This window comes from Callionymus lyra, chromosome 2 (assembly GCF_982586985.1).
Source record: "Callionymus lyra chromosome 2, fCalLyr1.hap1.1, whole genome shotgun sequence".
Lineage (NCBI taxonomy): Eukaryota > Metazoa > Chordata > Actinopteri > Syngnathiformes > Callionymidae > Callionymus > Callionymus lyra.
In genome coordinates this window covers 30,480,460-30,496,726 of record NC_141819.1, presented here as the reverse complement: position 1 = coordinate 30,496,726, position 16,267 = coordinate 30,480,460, and the positions used below count along the sequence as shown (strand labels likewise).

Below are 16,267 nucleotides of genomic sequence, written 5' to 3'. Positions count from 1 at the left end.
CTCACCGACGCCCACAGAAGCGTACACGGGCGCTGACGTCATACCCCCAAAACGCGGGTTCGGTCAAAAGTTAGGATGAACAGAGAGGACGTGTGTTCGGTAACTTGGTTACCATGACAACTGCGATGAATCTAGTCGGCAGCTTTTATCGTCGAACCTGGTGAAATAGTGTGACGTCATCACAAAAAAAAACTTTCCAATTCCATTTTATAAATTCAACTCTATACATTTTTGGACAGTGGGAGGAAATCGGAGTACATTTTTTTTTCTTCTGCAGTCGACTTTAATAATCATCTTTATTTACAACACCACGTGGTCGTCATGGGTCCAGTGTGTGCAGAGAAAACAAAATCAAACATTGTTCTTTAGATTCGTGGAAGTGTTTGTTTTTTTCCTTCCTCCTCAGGTGAGCTCGCCGCCTCCGTGGCTCGTGCAGGTGGGGACGCTGTACTTGGCCAGAGTGGACTTGAACTGCTCCAGCGTGGCGTCGGTTCGGACCCCGGTCGGGTCGAAGTGGGTCCGGCTGACCCTGAAGCCGGCCTCGGTCAGATACTGCAGGAACTTGTTCAACCTGGACACACAAAAAGAACAGTCGTCAGTGAAGCTGACGTCAGGTAGGTCACGTGACTTAAACCTGTCCAGTCTTTTTTTTTTTTTTGGTTTCCTCAACTCAGCAACTAAAAAGAAACAAACAGCTCACCCTGGTGGTTGAAAATATATTGATATATTTTTATCATTTTGATGGAAGTATATCAGCGCTAGCAGAATATTGAATGGTTGAAACTTTCTTTAAACATTTTGCCCGATAGACTCCACCCCTCGCCCCCTTTTACACATATTTTAATTCCAATAATTAAAAAATACATTTTATAAATTCAATATTTTTTAATTGTTAATCGTTAAAATTCAATATAAAAATAGTGGCAACAGTTTAAATTGTGCAATTAAATAATCTAATGGCACCGATGACACAGCTCTTTTTTCTTGTATTTAGAATTAAGAGTTTCCTCCTCTATTGTGTTTTTTTAAAGTGGTGTTGTGTAGTGGACTTAGAAAAAACGTATCCCCCTCATTGACTTGTGGGACTCACTTGGGCATGTTCATGCCTCGGATGCTGTGGCGGTGGATGCTGTAGTAGAAGGGAGGATGTTCCTGCGACACGTCCGGCTTCAGCTTCTTCACCACGTTTCCTGATTCCTCTGCAGTCTTTCTCTTGCCTGCAACGTCAGCCACGTGTTTCTAACTGCTGTTTACAAGTCCTACGTGAGACACTGAGGCTCCTCCCACTGCTCACAAGATTAAGTCACGGGTAGTATTTAGTCATTAGTGTATCACTGGTGTATCACTATGTACAATGACAGCTGGTTGATAAGTAAAGATCACATCAAATGTTATAAAAATATATAGCTGAGATTATATAGTTAAGGTGGACATTTTTCATGTTTACAGTTAAATCACACAAAAGTCGCTGGTTGTAAATAAGTAAGTAATTTATATTTGTAGAGCGCTTTTCCAGAACCAGGTCACAAAGCGCTTAAACAATACTCAATAAAATATATACTTAAAAGGTAAAGATAACACAGAGACAAACACAGGAGTCTCAGAAAATCAGGGAAAAGTCTGCACGAATAATAATGTCTTAAGATGTTTTTTCGAAGGAGTCAGTAGATCATCAAACACAGAGGGAGAGGAAGATCGTTCCAAAGCTTAGGAGCAACAGCCTGGTAGGATTTCTCTCCTCTGGTCCTGAACCGAGTTCAGGAACCATCAGTAGATTCTGATCCACAGACCTCAGAGCCCGAGCTGGGGTGTAAGGCTGGATCAGATCACTGATGTAAGGAGGAGTCTGACCATGAATAGATCTGAAAGTAAGAACCAGAATTTAAAAATGATCCTGAAAGAAACTGGCAGCCAGTGAAGAGATTTAAGGATCAGAGAAATGTGAGTTCTTCTACTAGGGCAGGTCAGAATTCTCGCTGCAGAGCTTTGAACTGCAGGCGAGACAACTCCTCCTTGTGAATACATGAAGGTCGACATGTTGTGTCGAGTCATTGTTTGTTGCGAGTGGTTGTTTGTGTCGAGCTGTTGGTTGTGTCGAGTCGTTAGTTGTGTTGAGTCATTGTATGACTCACCTGCTTGATCCGGCTCTTCATCGCTCTGCAGGGTCTTGATGACGACGCCACACTCCACTGTGGACAGGAGTGTGATAGCCTTTACACAACTGCACACACACAGAAACACCAGAGTGTGCGTTTTTACCCTGGTTGATGAACGCGGCTCCGCCCACCAGAGACTTGAGCGTCGTGCACTCGGACTCGTAGATGAGGGTCTTGAGGAGCGACTGGATGTCAATCATGTTGTGTTGCAATGCTGCAGACAACATCCTCCGCAGGAAACCAGTGTTGAACAAAGAGCCAGACCTACACACACACACACACACACACACACACACACACACACACACACACACACACACACACACACACACACACACACACACACACACACACACACACACACACACACACACACACACACACACACACACACACACACACACACACACACACACACACACACACACACACACACACACACAGTTGTTCAGTTTCAACAGTTACAAATATTACTTTTTCTTTCTGTCATCACTTTTTTGTCGACTTTGGTTACACAAGTGTGAAAGTGTGTGTCATGTTTGTGTGTTGTTTACCACAGAGGTCCCAGCTGCACCGCAGTCTTCCCGGGCAGACTCCCATGACAGGTGCAGGGCAGCGTGTCTGCAGGCCACAACACAACCACACAATCACACAGTGAATCAACACAAAACAATTGATGACCAACAGCAGGCATTTGAAAATGTGATTCCGTACAACAACAAATACCTCAGCAACTAATGACACATGCACAAATAAAACTCAACAAAATCAAAACAATTATAACAATTCACAATCGCGACCATTTATGACTAAAATAATAAGATGACTCCACACAAAAGTAATGCAACAAAACAACAAATAAAGTAAGTTCAACGTTACCCGACTAATGACTCAACACAAACATAGATTACTCAACATAAAAATGGATGACTCGACACAAAAGTCAATGACTTAACGCAAAAATCAATGACTTACCACAAAGAGCTCTACACCACTACAAAACAAAAATGGTTGACTCACAACCAATGACACCGAGTGACAAACCAACACAACACAGAATAAGTCAAGAAAAACAACCTAACACAACACTGAATGAGTAAAAAAAAACAACACAACACAGAATAAGTCAAGAAAAACAACCTAACACAACACTGAATGAGTAAAAAAAAACAACACAACACAGAATAAGTCAACAAAAACAACCTAACACAACACTGAATGAGTAAAAAAAACCAACACAACACAGAATAAGTCAACAAAAACAACACAACACTGAATGAGTCAACCAAAACAACACAACACCGAATAAGTAAAGAAAAACAAAACACCAAATAAGTCAACAAAAACAAAGCATCCCAACCCTGAGCTAACACAATCGTCTGGTTCTGGTGTGAGTCGGTCACAAGTGTAGCTCACCGTCCACCATGTTGCTCAGCTTGAGGAAGACTCTCTCCTCACACCACTGACAGTGCACCAGCTTCCTCAGCTTCTTGGCGGTGTCGTCGGCCTGCGTGGGTCCTCTCAGGACTCTCACCACCACCAGGACGAAGTGCTCCAGCGCCGCCGCCAGCAGCACCTCCACGCCCTTGTTGCAGCGGTTAGCCGCCCTGGAGGGACGAGGGTCAGAGAAGTTCTCCTCGTGAGAAGCTGAAGCGAAGGTACCTGGCCACGGTGGCCACCACCATGCGGGCGGCCAGCTCCCTGTAGTACTCCGTGCGGACGATGTTGCAGCCGTAGTGTCGCAGCGTCACGTTGGGAGACTTGGCGTACAGAGAGCCGGTGTCCGTGGACGTCACTGAGATGATGCCCAGGTTACGGACGTTCCTGAAGGCAGCGTCCAGGTAGTTGACCGCCGTGCCGAACGGATCCAAGTGACTGGAAAAGCCAAGTTAGACCTTTAACTGCGTGAAGACAAGTCACTAGCTTACGAGGCATTCGTTTATGAGTCATTCGTTTACAAGGAATTGGTTTGTGAATCATTGTTATGAAAATTAATTTGTTCACAAATCACTTGTTTACAAGTCCCTAGTTTACGAGTCATTGGTTTAAAAGTCCATCGTTCACAAGTCATTCGCTTTAAGAGTCATTTGTTTTAAGAATCATTGGGCCTGACCCAATGATTCAATCACAAGTCATTGGTTTAAGAGCTATTCGTTTATGAGTCAGTAGTTCACGAATCATTTGTCATCCGTATATGAATCATTGGTTAACGAATCATTAGTTAAAGAGTCATTAATTCACGTGTAATCGGTTTACAAGTCATTAGTTCATGATTTCCTCATTTCGTCGTTTAGGGGGTCATTTGTTTACAAGTCATGGTTAACAAATAATTTGTTAATGACTTATTAGTTTATGAGTCATTAGCTAACAAATCATTAGTTAGTGAGTTATTAGTTTACGAGTCCCTAGTTCATGAGTCCGTACGAATAATTGGTTTAAGAGTCATTATTTAATGTTGAATAAGTATTTCACGAGTCATTAGTTGTTTTGATTCGTCTCACGAGCTGGTCAACTCACATGTAATCAAAGGGCCGCAGGTGCATGATGACGTTGGCGTCCATCTTGGCGACCTCCACCGTGGCCACCGGCTCCTCCTCCTCCTCCTCCTCGTCCTCGTCCCCGTCGGCCCGAGTCGCTCCCTCCACTCGGACATGGTTGAGCTTGCAGTTCTCTTTGATCATCTTCACACACATGTCGCTGATGTCGGTGATGGTGACTCGGATGGCGCTGCGGAGGTGTTTGGCCCACTGGAGGCCCGCGATCCCTGTGAGAAGAACGGGTCAGGACTCGTGTCAGGAACGAACATGAGATTCTTGAGTGACTCGCCAAGTAAAAACACAGAGAAGAGACTACAGGTTACAAGTCACAGGCGACCGGGTGAGTCATCTTGAGATGTATAACTACATATTTTGACTCAAGTGGAGTGGGTAGGAGTCGCTCCAAAGATAAACCAGGTTTAACCTCTGCAGACGAGTCATTTTGTTTCTGGAGTCTCTCACCCGTGGCTCCAAATGCGTCCAGACACTCCAGCGGGTGGCGCTCTTCAGCCAGGACAGCCAGCGAGCAAAAGACTAGTTGTCTGGAGGGACACTGGAGTGAGTTCTATGACGGGTCCAGGTGACCCGAGGCTGACCTGTTGTTCTTCATCTTGCGGTTGAAGAAGGCGTCGCTCTTCAGAGGTGTGCTGTGGTTCGGCAGCAGCTGCACGTTGGTTCCCAACTCCTTCATGATCTCGAAGGTCTGACCCACTGGAGCTGCAGAGATGACGCGAGTCATTAGTCGACCCACAAGTCATTGAACAAGTCAATAATTGAGTGTTCAGTTGTGTCGTGTCATTTAGTTGTCGAGTCATTAGTTGTCGAGTCATTAGTTGTGTCTTATCGTTTGCTTAGGTGAAGTCATTCACAAGTCTTGTCCAGTTGTTAATTGAGTGTTCAGTCATATGTTGTAGAGTCATTAGTTGTTGAGTCATCAATTGAATCTTTAGTTATGCTCAGTCAGTTGTTGTCGAGGAATTAGTTGTCGAGTCATCGTGGTTTATTCACTGTTCAAGTCATCGATTGAGTGTTTAGTTGTGTTAATTCATTTGTTGTTGATTAATTAGTTTAGTCGAGTCATTAGTTGTCGAGTCATCGTGGTTTATTCACTGTTCAAGTCATCGATACAGTGTTTAGTTGTGTTCAGTCTTGTCCAGTCATTAGTTTAGTTGAGTCATAAGTTGTCGAGTCAATAGTCCCATTGAGTCTTCAATTGGGTGTTTACTTGTGTTCATTGTTGAGTCCTCAATTAAGTGTTTAGTCATGTTCAGTCATTTGTTATTGGGTGGTTAGTTTTGTCGATTCATTATTTGTTGAGTCATCAGTTGAGTGTTTAGTTGTGTTCAGTCAATTGTTGTCCAGTCATTAGTTTAGTCGAGTCATTAGTCTTCTCGAGTCAATTGAGTGGTTAGTAGTGTTAAGTCATTGAGCCATTTGTTGTTTCGGTTCATTCATTGAGTTTAAATTGTTGTAATATCAAGAGTCATTTTAAAGTCATCAGTCGTGTCGAGTCACTGGAGTCGTCAGCGGAGTACCAGGCTCGTCCAGCAGGGTGTCGGAGCTCCCGGAGTAGCTGGCCTCCGTCTCGCCCTTGTTGACGTGGCGCTTCAGGTGGCTGATCATGTCGGTCTTGCGTGCGATGGTGACCGAACACACCACGCAGTGGTAGTGGGCGCCATGTCGCCCCGAGACCTGCAGAGGTCGAGGGGCACTCTGAACATCATGGATTCGCCTGATGATTCGTGACTCACCTGATCGGAGCCTGGAGCAGACTTCAGACTCCTGCAGGGCAGGTGACAGATGCACATCTTCTGACCTGTGGAGCAACACATGAACGAGTCGTACAGCAGGAGATGGACGAGTCACATCCACAGAGTCGTAGACCTCATGTTGTGATAAGATAACATCAAGACTTTCACCTTCAAACTCCACGTAGACCTTCCAGTGCAGGTTCTGCAGGTGTCTCCGGAGCTTGTGGCTGTAGCAGGCTTTGAACTTCTCCTCCGGACACAGCGGACAAGACTTGCGCCCGGCTGGAGATCACAAACACACGTCAGTCTCCTCCGTCGGTTCCTCCTCCGGCGTGACTCACCTCCGTCCAAGTCCACCAGCAGCTCCAGGCCCTCCAGTCTGGTCTGGATGGAAACGTGTCGGTCTGGGTGAGAGGAGGAGCTCTTAACTCACAACGACGCCTGATGATGACATCACTAACTTACCAGCAGTCGAGGTAGAGGGTTTGTCGCCCGCTGCATCCTGTGTCGGCTGGTGTTCCTCGAGAGGCTGCTTGTCCTGACCTGCAGGTCAGACAGTCATTGAACTAGGAAGTAGATGTGTGCGGTAAAACAATACAATATATAGATATAAATGGCAATATCTGTTTCGGAAAAAAAATCAAAACATTTTGATTTTTTTTAGGGGGGGGGTGGTGACTTTCAAATAATATTGTTTTATCATAGTTTGTTTATGATTTATATACAATAAATGGTGTATAAAATAATATTTTTTATTTAATTTACAAGTAACATGCAAATGTTACAGTGTTTTCCCTTTCCTTACAATTATACTTCTGGCATCTTGAAGGCTCATTACATCCTACGCGTACGCAACTTAAGAAATAATAAAATCCTGCAAAATCCCGGGGATGACTGAGGACGTGGGGATACAGTCGTCTCCAGCAGCTTTTAAAGCTTATTTTTGGTCATATTTTGGTTTCAAAACAAATGAAAGTAGTTACAACTTCATCAAGAGTCGTGTGGTCTGTAAATTCTGCAACACTAGCATCAAGTGCGTGACAATACTACAAATATATCCGTGTGCGTACAGTATTGTACAGATTGTTGCCCCTGTATCAATGTGACAATTATCACTGCCAAAAACGCCAGATTCTTGCCAGTCCAGAATGAAGGTGGATCTCTAGAACCAATGGTCGTGTTAGGTTCTCTTCAAGGAAGCTTCAAAGGATTTACTTATGTCGTAGTGGAAATGAATGAAACTGCCGCCTACGACCCACTGCTCTAGGGTAGTTTGTTTGTCTGATGGAGGGAAACTCAAGGACACTGCTATGAAAAAAACAAATTTCTTAAAGTTCTGCTGATTATGTCAGAAACAACAATTAAAAAAAATAGAAACATGTCTGTGTTCTATTTTTTAAGTATGCAAAATATGCATTTATCCTAGATTTAAAATAAACACTTTATAAAGTAATTTACTCAAGTACACACTTAACACAAGGTTTTTAACAACAAATGAAAAGCGATCACTTCATTAAACGAAAACACTCGCTTTTTGAGTGAAACCGTCTTGAATAAGAACATCTCATGCGCGCTCCCGTGGTGGAGAGAAAGCTTGAAGAACTTCCACAGAAGCTCGTCCTCGCGCCTGTGTCTACCTGGCAACCCATGATGTCCAGGTAGAGAGTAGAGACAAGACGGCCGTGGTGCGTTCACTGACCCTCCAATTACAGAACTAGCTCAATAAGGGACGCTTCAGTTATACGTTAAATTGAAGGGACGATTCCGTATTTCATTTGACGGATTTGAATCCTTAAATTACAGCTAGATTTTCAACTACGTTAATAGAGTTTCATTTGACGTGTTGTCGTTTCCTGGACTCTAGGCGCCCTTTGGTCTCTCTGCGGAGCTCCACGGTCAGACCCTGTCGTTCAGTGCGTCACTTAAAAAGCTTGATTTTTGCGAAATATTTGCTTTTCTTGGATACAAAACGTTGTCATCGGTGCTCTGAACCAGCGAGCACAGCTAGCATTCACGTTTCCCGCTTGTTGGCGGCTGTCGTTGTTGACTATTTGGGTCCCACGGCGGAGCTCCGCGGTGAGGCCTTGGCTGAGTTGAGCAGTTTCAAACGTGAAAACTGCGAGAACTCAACACGGGACGAACACGAGCAGGCGTGAGGTTATTAAACGAAGGTCGACTCAACAGACGACTAGAGAAAACGACAGGAGATGAGCCGTTTACTCACGTTTAACGTCAGCGTCCTCCTGGTGAAGCTGTACTGTCTCTTTGTCGTCCGCCATTACTAACGCGACTACGCAGAGAGCGGAACCATTACGCTGCTTACGTAGAGCGCGCAGAGAAAGGGAGCCCAGCCATGAATGACTGACGACGTAGAAAGTTTGAAATTTCAAGTTAAAAAATAAATAAATTTTAAAACTGAATGTTTAATTAAAGAGCTAAACTTTGGCCATTTTAATTTTACTTCTGACCACATACGGTTCCATCACTCATTTCTGTGTTCGCCTTTTTCTCATCATAAGTTTCCCCCGTGAAACATTGTCGTTTTCATTGCCGACAGATCCTGCAGCAACACTGGAGACGCGAGGAAGTAAACACAGCACACGGAGGAAAATTTCTCTAAAAGTTTAGTTTATTCTGACAATGTACAAATACACTTCCAAACTGTTCCCACAAGAGCCGATCGTCTCCAAGTGGAACATGTCTGGGTCTCGGTTAAGAAAAAGACAAAAATGAAATAAAATAAGATCATCAGTTGTTTCTTCGACTCTTTTTGTGGCTCTTCTTTGAACTCCTGAAACAGAAACAAATGTTAGAAGCGTTTTTCAAAAGTAATACCAAAGCCTGAATATAATCAATGTCAGCCATTATTACATTTTAACATTAAGATTCTATTATATTATTGTATGAGAAACTATTTCACAGGAATTTAATGTGTTGGTGTCGAATACAGTTCATGAATATGAAATTAATCAATTAAGAATCTTATGAATCCAAATTAAATCATTTAGGAAACATCCCATGATGCCCTGCACTGATCACTTATTTAACCCTTTGGTTAATAGTACGCACGCACCTCTCCTGAGACTGGCTGCGATGTCGGTGGCTTCTGTGGTGACCTGGTGGACAACAACACAAAATGTTTTCAGTGGGTACAGAAACACGTTGGAGATTCTATGGACTTCAGAATGGAGCCATCAAGACTCAGCGTTCCGTCCATCTACCTGGAGACTTGGAGCGGTGTCGACGTTCCCGGGAGCGGCTCCGGTGTCGTCTGGGGCTTTTGCTGCGATGGCGTTCCCTTCGCGGGGATGGACTGCGTCTCTTGGGGGACCGACTCCGTCTGTGGGACAGAGAGGAGAGTATGTTTTAACTCAAGTGTTAATGGTGTCAGGAGGTGCAACAGCGAAACGGCACCTTCTTGGGGAGCGGCTGCGTCTGTAGCGTGGCGAGGGCGAGCGGCGAGGTCTGTCGCTGTCACGATAACTTCGTCTGTGAGGTTCAGGAGTCTGAAGTCTCTCCGGCTGCAAACAGAAATCCAGCATCAGTTATGTTAAGGTGCAGAGGACATAATCTCTGCTGCCATTTTATGGCCGGAATTTTAATTGCAACACAAACATAAACTGAATATTTGCTTTTTAATTCTAAATTAAACTTGAAAAATCCAATTATTTTATACATACACACATTATTTAAATGTTAACCATAAAATAAAAAATAAAATTGATACAACATTGTGATTAAAAAAATTAATTAAAAAGTGAGGGTTCACCCAAAATTTAAATTGTACTCATTTTCCATTTACAGTCATGTCGAATAAGGGTTCTGATTATTTTCATAGCAATCCATTCTTCCAACCCTTGGTGGACATGACGGTTAGAAGAAAATGCGTGAAGTTTGAATGTAGTGCAAACTATCACTTTTCAAGTCCATTTCCTTGCACACCTTCTTAAGAATCAGACTCACTTTCTCTTCTTCTTCATCTTCTTCCTCGCTGCTCTCCACATCGTCCAAGTCTTCCTCCAGGGCACTGATCCGCGGGTCCAACATCTCGGACTCCTCCAGGACTTGTCTCTTCTGCAGCACATGTGACAAAGTTCAAACCTCCTGGAGAAAGAGGCGAGGGATGATTGTGGATGTACCTGAAGACGAGGCAGGATGATGTCACACACTCTCTCCGAGTTAAGGAGCTCGTCAATGTATTCGTCCACGTGCATCAACTCAAACTCTGCAAACACAGAAAGCAGATTTTTGTCACCAAAATCTTAACCAGTAAACCAAAGAGTCAAAGATGACATACATGTCATGGACAGGCAGCAGACAATCTTAGTCTGCCTTGAAGTTTCACGACTGAAGAAACTCTTACCTCCGTTTCTGTTCTGAGTTTTAATCTTCCTGTAGTCGTTGTAGAGCGGCTCCAGATACTTGTAACAATCCACTGCTGTGCCCGTTAACCTCATGTACATGGCTCCTAGTAGACGAACGTATCTGCAGGAACAGCAAAAAGGGTTAGAGGAGGCTGAAATCATCCATCAACAACAATATGAACTCAACAATACACTAGAGCATGGTGACTTTTTAAAACAACAATGGAGCTTCCATCTTCATCTCTGACATCGTTTTCATGAGAGATTGTGATGGATGTACAGATGATTGAGGACTGATAATGTACAGCTTAACATGCAATTAAAAACATTTACAATAATGTCTTCATTTAAATTATCAATGTGCACCAAATGCAGCCTGTAAAAATAAATAACAAGCAGAAAGACATGCACATGCTGTCCTCGTGTGTGGCAGGTTACAGGGGAAACACAAAAAACGAACAATGTTGTCTCACACTCAAGCAAGAAAAGTTAATATTTTAACACTGGTATTGGTCAAGGCTGAAAGCCCAGGTATACGTATCTGGACCATTATCAAGTCTGATCGGTGCATTCCTAATGATGATTCCAAAAGAAAGTCACAGCTCAGGACCAGTGACTTACTTGAAATCTTCGTTCTTGATGAACTCCACTATGATGTCTTTTTCTGGCTGAATCTGCAGCATCTTCAGCGTCAGACACAGGAACGGCGTGGGCTTGATGTTTCCCCCGAACACTCCACCAACGAAGCGCAGCTCCATGGCCTTGTCGACGATCAGCTCAGCTGTGAAGGAAGAGAGAGATCAGAACTTTCTTCTTGTCTGTCTTCGTTTGCTCTGGTGTTTATCAGACATGTCGTTTTTTGTAGCCATTGCCTTAGTGGAGCTCCTGAGATTATAACCTTGATAATCTTATCTACAACTATTGCAATAACGCGACAGTTTTATTGAAATTAATTTGTCAACACGGACTTTAACTTTAACACAATACGAGCAACTACAGTAGACACGATAAATAAACTGGTGTAAACATTTTTAACCTGCATATTCTATTTATTTGTAAAATGTCAGCTACATTATTTGATACAAATTATAGATACACAAAAACAAGTTTATAAAAGAGCATGTGTTTAAGCGGTTAGCATTAGCTGTAGCTAGGCTACATGCTATCGTCGCTACTCACAGGACAGCCCGAAACACTCCTCCTTCCAGTATTTGGACTCGTATATACGAGTTCGGATGATTTTCTCAACCAGGTACTGTGGGTTGGTTCCGTGTATGCTGTTGGCATCTTTTACAGTTCGGTTCGCCATCGTTCAGGAGAAGCTGTGAGCGAACAACAGCGACCCGAGGATTCAATCTACTTCCGGTTCGCAAAGAGCCCTCATATGTGCAGTACTGCCATCTGCCATGTAGAGGTCGCTGTTTATAATAGCGTTCACGAATTAAGGGACATTTGTTTGTTAAATCACACCATTTTCACCTTCTGGGTGTGAGAGTTGTATGAAGTCAGAACAGGTGCATAAGTCCCTGATACATGTAACATGAGATGTGTACTGGTACAGTTAAATTGCATTGATGTAACTACATATTCATACACGTAATCCAGAAGGTACGCATGCGTAATTGAAGATTTTTAGTCGTAAAAGAACAAAAACAAACTTTGACTATATTTTCTAAGTGTACGAGTACAAGTTACTAAACACGACCTCTTGTGTGTGTGTGTGTGTGTGTAAAATCTTCTACATTAGTTTCAGTAAAATGAAACAAAAGACTCATATTCACAGTTATTGAAAGAGAAACTGAAAGTGTGTGTGTTTGTGCATATGTTTTAAAAAAAATCCTCCTTCTGTTTTCATTCATCTGTTTGTAAATAGTGGGTCTGTAGAGTGTGTGTGTGTGTCTGCTTACATGTGTGTGTTTGTGTGTGTGTGTGTTTTTGTCTCCCTTTTTTGTCTGCTGTTGTGTGTGTGTTTGTATGTGTAAATATGTTTTTCTGTGTTTTTGGTGGATTTTGTATGTGTTTTTGCTAGTGTGTATGCGCAGTGGTGTATTTGTGTGTGCATGTCTGTTTGTGAATCCCATGAGTTATCTATCATAACCTCAGGTTCTACGAATTGGTGCGAAGCCCTCTAACGGCTTCGCTATTGGTTTACCCCGAGGCACCGCCTCGTCTCTGAGAAGCTTAATGAACTCGCCACCCAGCAGGGGGCAGTCCACTTCCTATAAAGACGGGAAAACCTCCAACTGAAAACTCAGCGAGAAGGGCGGCCGCTGGGCGACGAGGTTAGAGGGCTTCGCACCAATTCGTAGAACCTGAGGTTATGATAGATAACTCAGGGGTTCTACTTCATATTGGTGCTCTGCCCTCTAACGGCTTCGCTATTGGTTTAAACCCAAGGCGAAGCCTGACGGGATAAATGTACCCCCAGCTGGACGCCGCTCCTGAAGCATCGCTAGGGCCCTGCCAGCCCAGGATCCAAGTCTACTGAAGCCTTGGGCATCGAGGGGGGCACGATAGGCGTTAGCAAAGGTTGAAGTGGACGCCCAAGAAGCAGCTGAGCAGATGTCCTCTGCTGCCACTCCCAGTGAAGAGCCACTGAGGCTTTCACACCACGGGTGGAATGTGCCCTCAGTCCGCTAGGAGCAGATCCACCCGCTGCTTGGTAGGCCCGAATAATGGCCGATCTCACCCAATGAGAAAACCTCTGGGAGGAGATCGCCTCACCCTGTCGGCATCTACTGCGGCAGATGAATAGGGCATCAGAGCGCCTAAACACAGCCACCCGCAGCAATGACACCGAAGACTCCTCGACGCCAAGAAAGACACTCAGGGCTAGTGGAAAGGGCACAAAGCTCACTTGCTCTCTTCGTGGTTGTTAGTGTCAGAAGGAGCGATACCTTGAAGACAAGATATCCAGTGGGACTTGGTCAAGAGGCTCGAAGGTCGGGCCTGTGAGAGAGTCCAGTACAAACTGGAGATCCCACTGAGGGCTGGAAGGCCTTGCAGGAGGTCAAAGCCTGCAGGCACCCCGTAAGAAAAACGCGCCACCAAAAGGTGGGCGCGAGCCGAAGCACCCTCAACCCGACATGCCTCGTTGCTATGGCTGATGCGAACACTCTCAGTGTCGCCAAAGTCCGTCCGCTATCCAGCAAAAGTTGTCCCGTGCAGGAACCACACTTTGAGAGGCCGGCCCAGGGCAGCAGGGGCCCAAGGGATGGCCCACGGGTCCCTGACCGTCATCGCACCAGGGAGTCTGGCGCTACCAGTATTAACCTCAGCCCGAGCAATATGGCTCAACACCTTCTGTGTGTGAGTGTAACTTTCTGCCTCTGACCGGGCAAGGATCAACCAGTCGTCCAGATAGGTCAAGATCCTCACCCCACTCACTCTTAATGGCTCCAGTGCCGCCTCCACACACTTCTATTTAGATTCTTTCTTTTCTTTTTAATATTTTATTTCTGGGTGTTTTTATTTTTCTTCTGGTATATTGCTCTTGCTGTTTGTTAAAAAGAATTTCCCCTTGCGGGATAATAAAGGGATTCTGATTCTGATTCTGATTGGTGAAGGTCCTGGGTGCCAGAGCGTAGCCGAACGGGAGCCGAGTGTATTGAGACACAAGATTCTCGAGGGCAAAAAGCCAGTACTTTCGATGTGAAAGTACGCCTCGGTCAGGTCGATAGATGTCATCCAATCTCCTGGACTAACACCTGTGAGCAGTTTCTTGACCGTCAACATGCGAAACGGGCGGGTAGCTATGAATTTGTTCAAATAGCTCAGGTCCAGTATGGGTCTCCAACCCACGGACTTCTTGGCACAAGGAAGTACCGGGAGTAAAACCCTGTCATCATCTCTGCTGCAGGAAGCAGCTCTACTGCAGCAGAGTAGAGACCTCGTTTCTTAGACAGGAAAACTTTTTTCCCTGCTCCGCCACGCGTGTCCAGAGAATCCCTGAAAAACGTGGTGGTTGATGGGCAAATTGGAGCGCATAGCCCCGCCTGATTACCTCCCTCTGACATCTGAAATGAAGTAAAACCAGGCGACTCCAAGCCGAATAATATTCTGTCAGAACCACAGCCCTGACAAACTTTGGGTTGTCCTCCGGCCCGCCCCCGCGAACGTCCCAGAGCGGGCCGTAGACAAAAGGGCATCACACAAGCCGCTTCTCTATCTCTTGAATCAACAGAGCATGTACTCAAGCTGGATTCACTAGAACCCCCACTCTCATACATAAATCCGGTTCTGTGGGAGAAACGCGCAAGTGCGCGTGAGAAACCTCAGATGCGTCTTGCACTTACCCTTTCCCCCCCGGAAGTCTCCCCAGCTCCCCCAGCACTTGTTAGTGTCACAGGAGCTGACAAAACCTGAGATGTGGAGGAATGTGCTGGATAATTTAACCGGAGCTGCTGTGAGTTCAGAACAGGTCGCGCGCGCGTGTGTCGGCACCGCATCACTCACCGCGTCCAGTACATTCTCAAGCTCCGCTGGCGGTCCTGACCTGCTCATCACTTGTGAGATCCGACCGCCACGCACCTCTCCAGATGATCGACCAGAAGGGGCGAAAGCTCCTTGCCCTCGCCTGGTCTCAGAACGGCGAGAAAACTTGTGCGTAAAAGCGCTGTGTTGCATCAGTTCCATGGCGTTTTCTCTTTTCCGCCGCCATACGTGACGTCCTCCACGGTGCCAGTGCTTGTTTGCAGCGCTGTGGGGGAAGGAACAACCTCCGGTCAACATAGACATGTCCGGACTAGTTCCACTCACCTCAGCTGTCAAGCTCTGTCGGGCACGAGCGCTGGTCGACGCGGAGGTAAACACCGCTGACGCCGGTCTCGCGGACCTCTGCTCGCCTGTAAATAAAACACATGTGGCTGGAGTCTGCCCCTCATTCATGTGGACAGACTCCGTTATTACAGTCTTGGCATGACCCGGACGAAGGGGTTTAACACCTCCTCCGAACTGCGTTCTGAGAGGAAACTCTTGCCGTCTATGAACGGCGGAGCATGTTAGCTTAGCATTAGCGGCGAAAATTTCTAATGGCGCCTGTGAATACGTCACACAGGTGGAAACACATGCGCACTACTAACAGCTCTCTCAGAACGAACCACAGAAATGTCATATGTTCTCTTGTTTTATTCCCTACACATGCCCTTGAATGAATAGGGGGGAGGAGCCCTCGGCCGACGACTCCACTGCGGCTTCTGGCTCTCTGGCTCGCGCTGCGGATCTTGGTGACGCTCACACGTCGCCCGCCGCCGCTGTTGCCGATGTTGTTGGTGCTGCAGGGGTGGCTGGCTCTGGTGACAATTCCCCCAAGCACCAGCTGATGAGGCCAACAAACGGGATCTCCGTCTCCGAGCGTCGTATTCCCGTCGCGCCTCGTCACCACGCCCATGCAGGTGATGGCGAGGCTGCGACTCCTGCTGAGCCGCCTCCTGCCGGGCCATTCCTCTCCATAGTGCGTC

At 45.5% G+C, this 16,267-nt stretch overlaps 2 protein-coding genes across 2 annotated transcripts; both read right to left on the bottom strand.

Moving 5' to 3' along the window:
- Positions 1-282: 282 nt before the first annotated feature.
- Positions 283-8,723, bottom strand: trmt1l (tRNA methyltransferase 1-like). Its single transcript, XM_087784633.1, has 16 exons — positions 8,669-8,723; positions 6,910-6,987; positions 6,786-6,848; positions 6,613-6,726; positions 6,445-6,509; positions 6,229-6,385; positions 5,290-5,410; positions 5,156-5,235; positions 4,674-4,920; positions 3,819-4,031; positions 3,573-3,763; positions 2,711-2,777; positions 2,260-2,420; positions 2,133-2,189; positions 1,091-1,217; positions 283-571 (listed from the first exon to the last, which is right to left on the bottom strand). Exons 1-16 carry the CDS (start codon positions 8,721-8,723, stop codon positions 403-405), a joined length of 1,965 nt encoding a protein of 654 aa, XP_087640759.1. The 3' UTR covers positions 283-402.
- A 328-nt stretch (positions 8,724-9,051) lies between these two features.
- Positions 9,052-13,023, bottom strand: prpf38a (pre-mRNA processing factor 38A). The gene is made up of 9 exons (XM_087784630.1): positions 11,988-13,023; positions 11,430-11,589; positions 10,808-10,929; positions 10,584-10,669; positions 10,408-10,518; positions 9,859-9,965; positions 9,666-9,784; positions 9,518-9,560; positions 9,052-9,235 (listed from the first exon to the last, which is right to left on the bottom strand). The coding sequence occupies exons 1-9, from the start codon at positions 12,115-12,117 to the stop codon at positions 9,193-9,195; spliced, it is 921 nt and encodes a 306-aa protein (XP_087640756.1). The 5' UTR covers positions 12,118-13,023; the 3' UTR covers positions 9,052-9,192.
- Between the last annotated feature and the right edge of the window lie 3,244 nt (positions 13,024-16,267).

What these genes read in the sequence shown, in the direction of transcription:
- trmt1l (XM_087784633.1), bottom strand. Translation starts at nt 8,723, where the DNA reads ATGGCGGACGACAAAGAGACAGTACAGCTTCACCAGGAGGACGCTGAC. An exon ending in CTGCTCCAGGCTCCGATCAG is followed by an intron (nt 6,386 to 6,444) that starts GTGAGTCACGAA and finishes CGACCTCTGCAG; the next exon opens with GTCTCGGGGCGACATGGCGC. An exon ending in CGAGGCATGAACATGCCCAA is followed by an intron (nt 572 to 1,090) that starts GTGAGTCCCACA and finishes TTGTGTGTCCAG; the next exon opens with GTTGAACAAGTTCCTGCAGT.
- prpf38a (XM_087784630.1), bottom strand. Translation starts at nt 12,117, where the DNA reads ATGGCGAACCGAACTGTAAAAGATGCCAACAGCATACACGGAACCAAC. An exon ending in TCATCCTGCCTCGTCTTCAG is followed by an intron (nt 10,519 to 10,583) that starts GTACATCCACAA and finishes CATGTGCTGCAG; the next exon opens with AAGAGACAAGTCCTGGAGGA. An exon ending in ACACCGCTCCAAGTCTCCAG is followed by an intron (nt 9,561 to 9,665) that starts GTAGATGGACGG and finishes GTTGTCCACCAG; the next exon opens with GTCACCACAGAAGCCACCGA.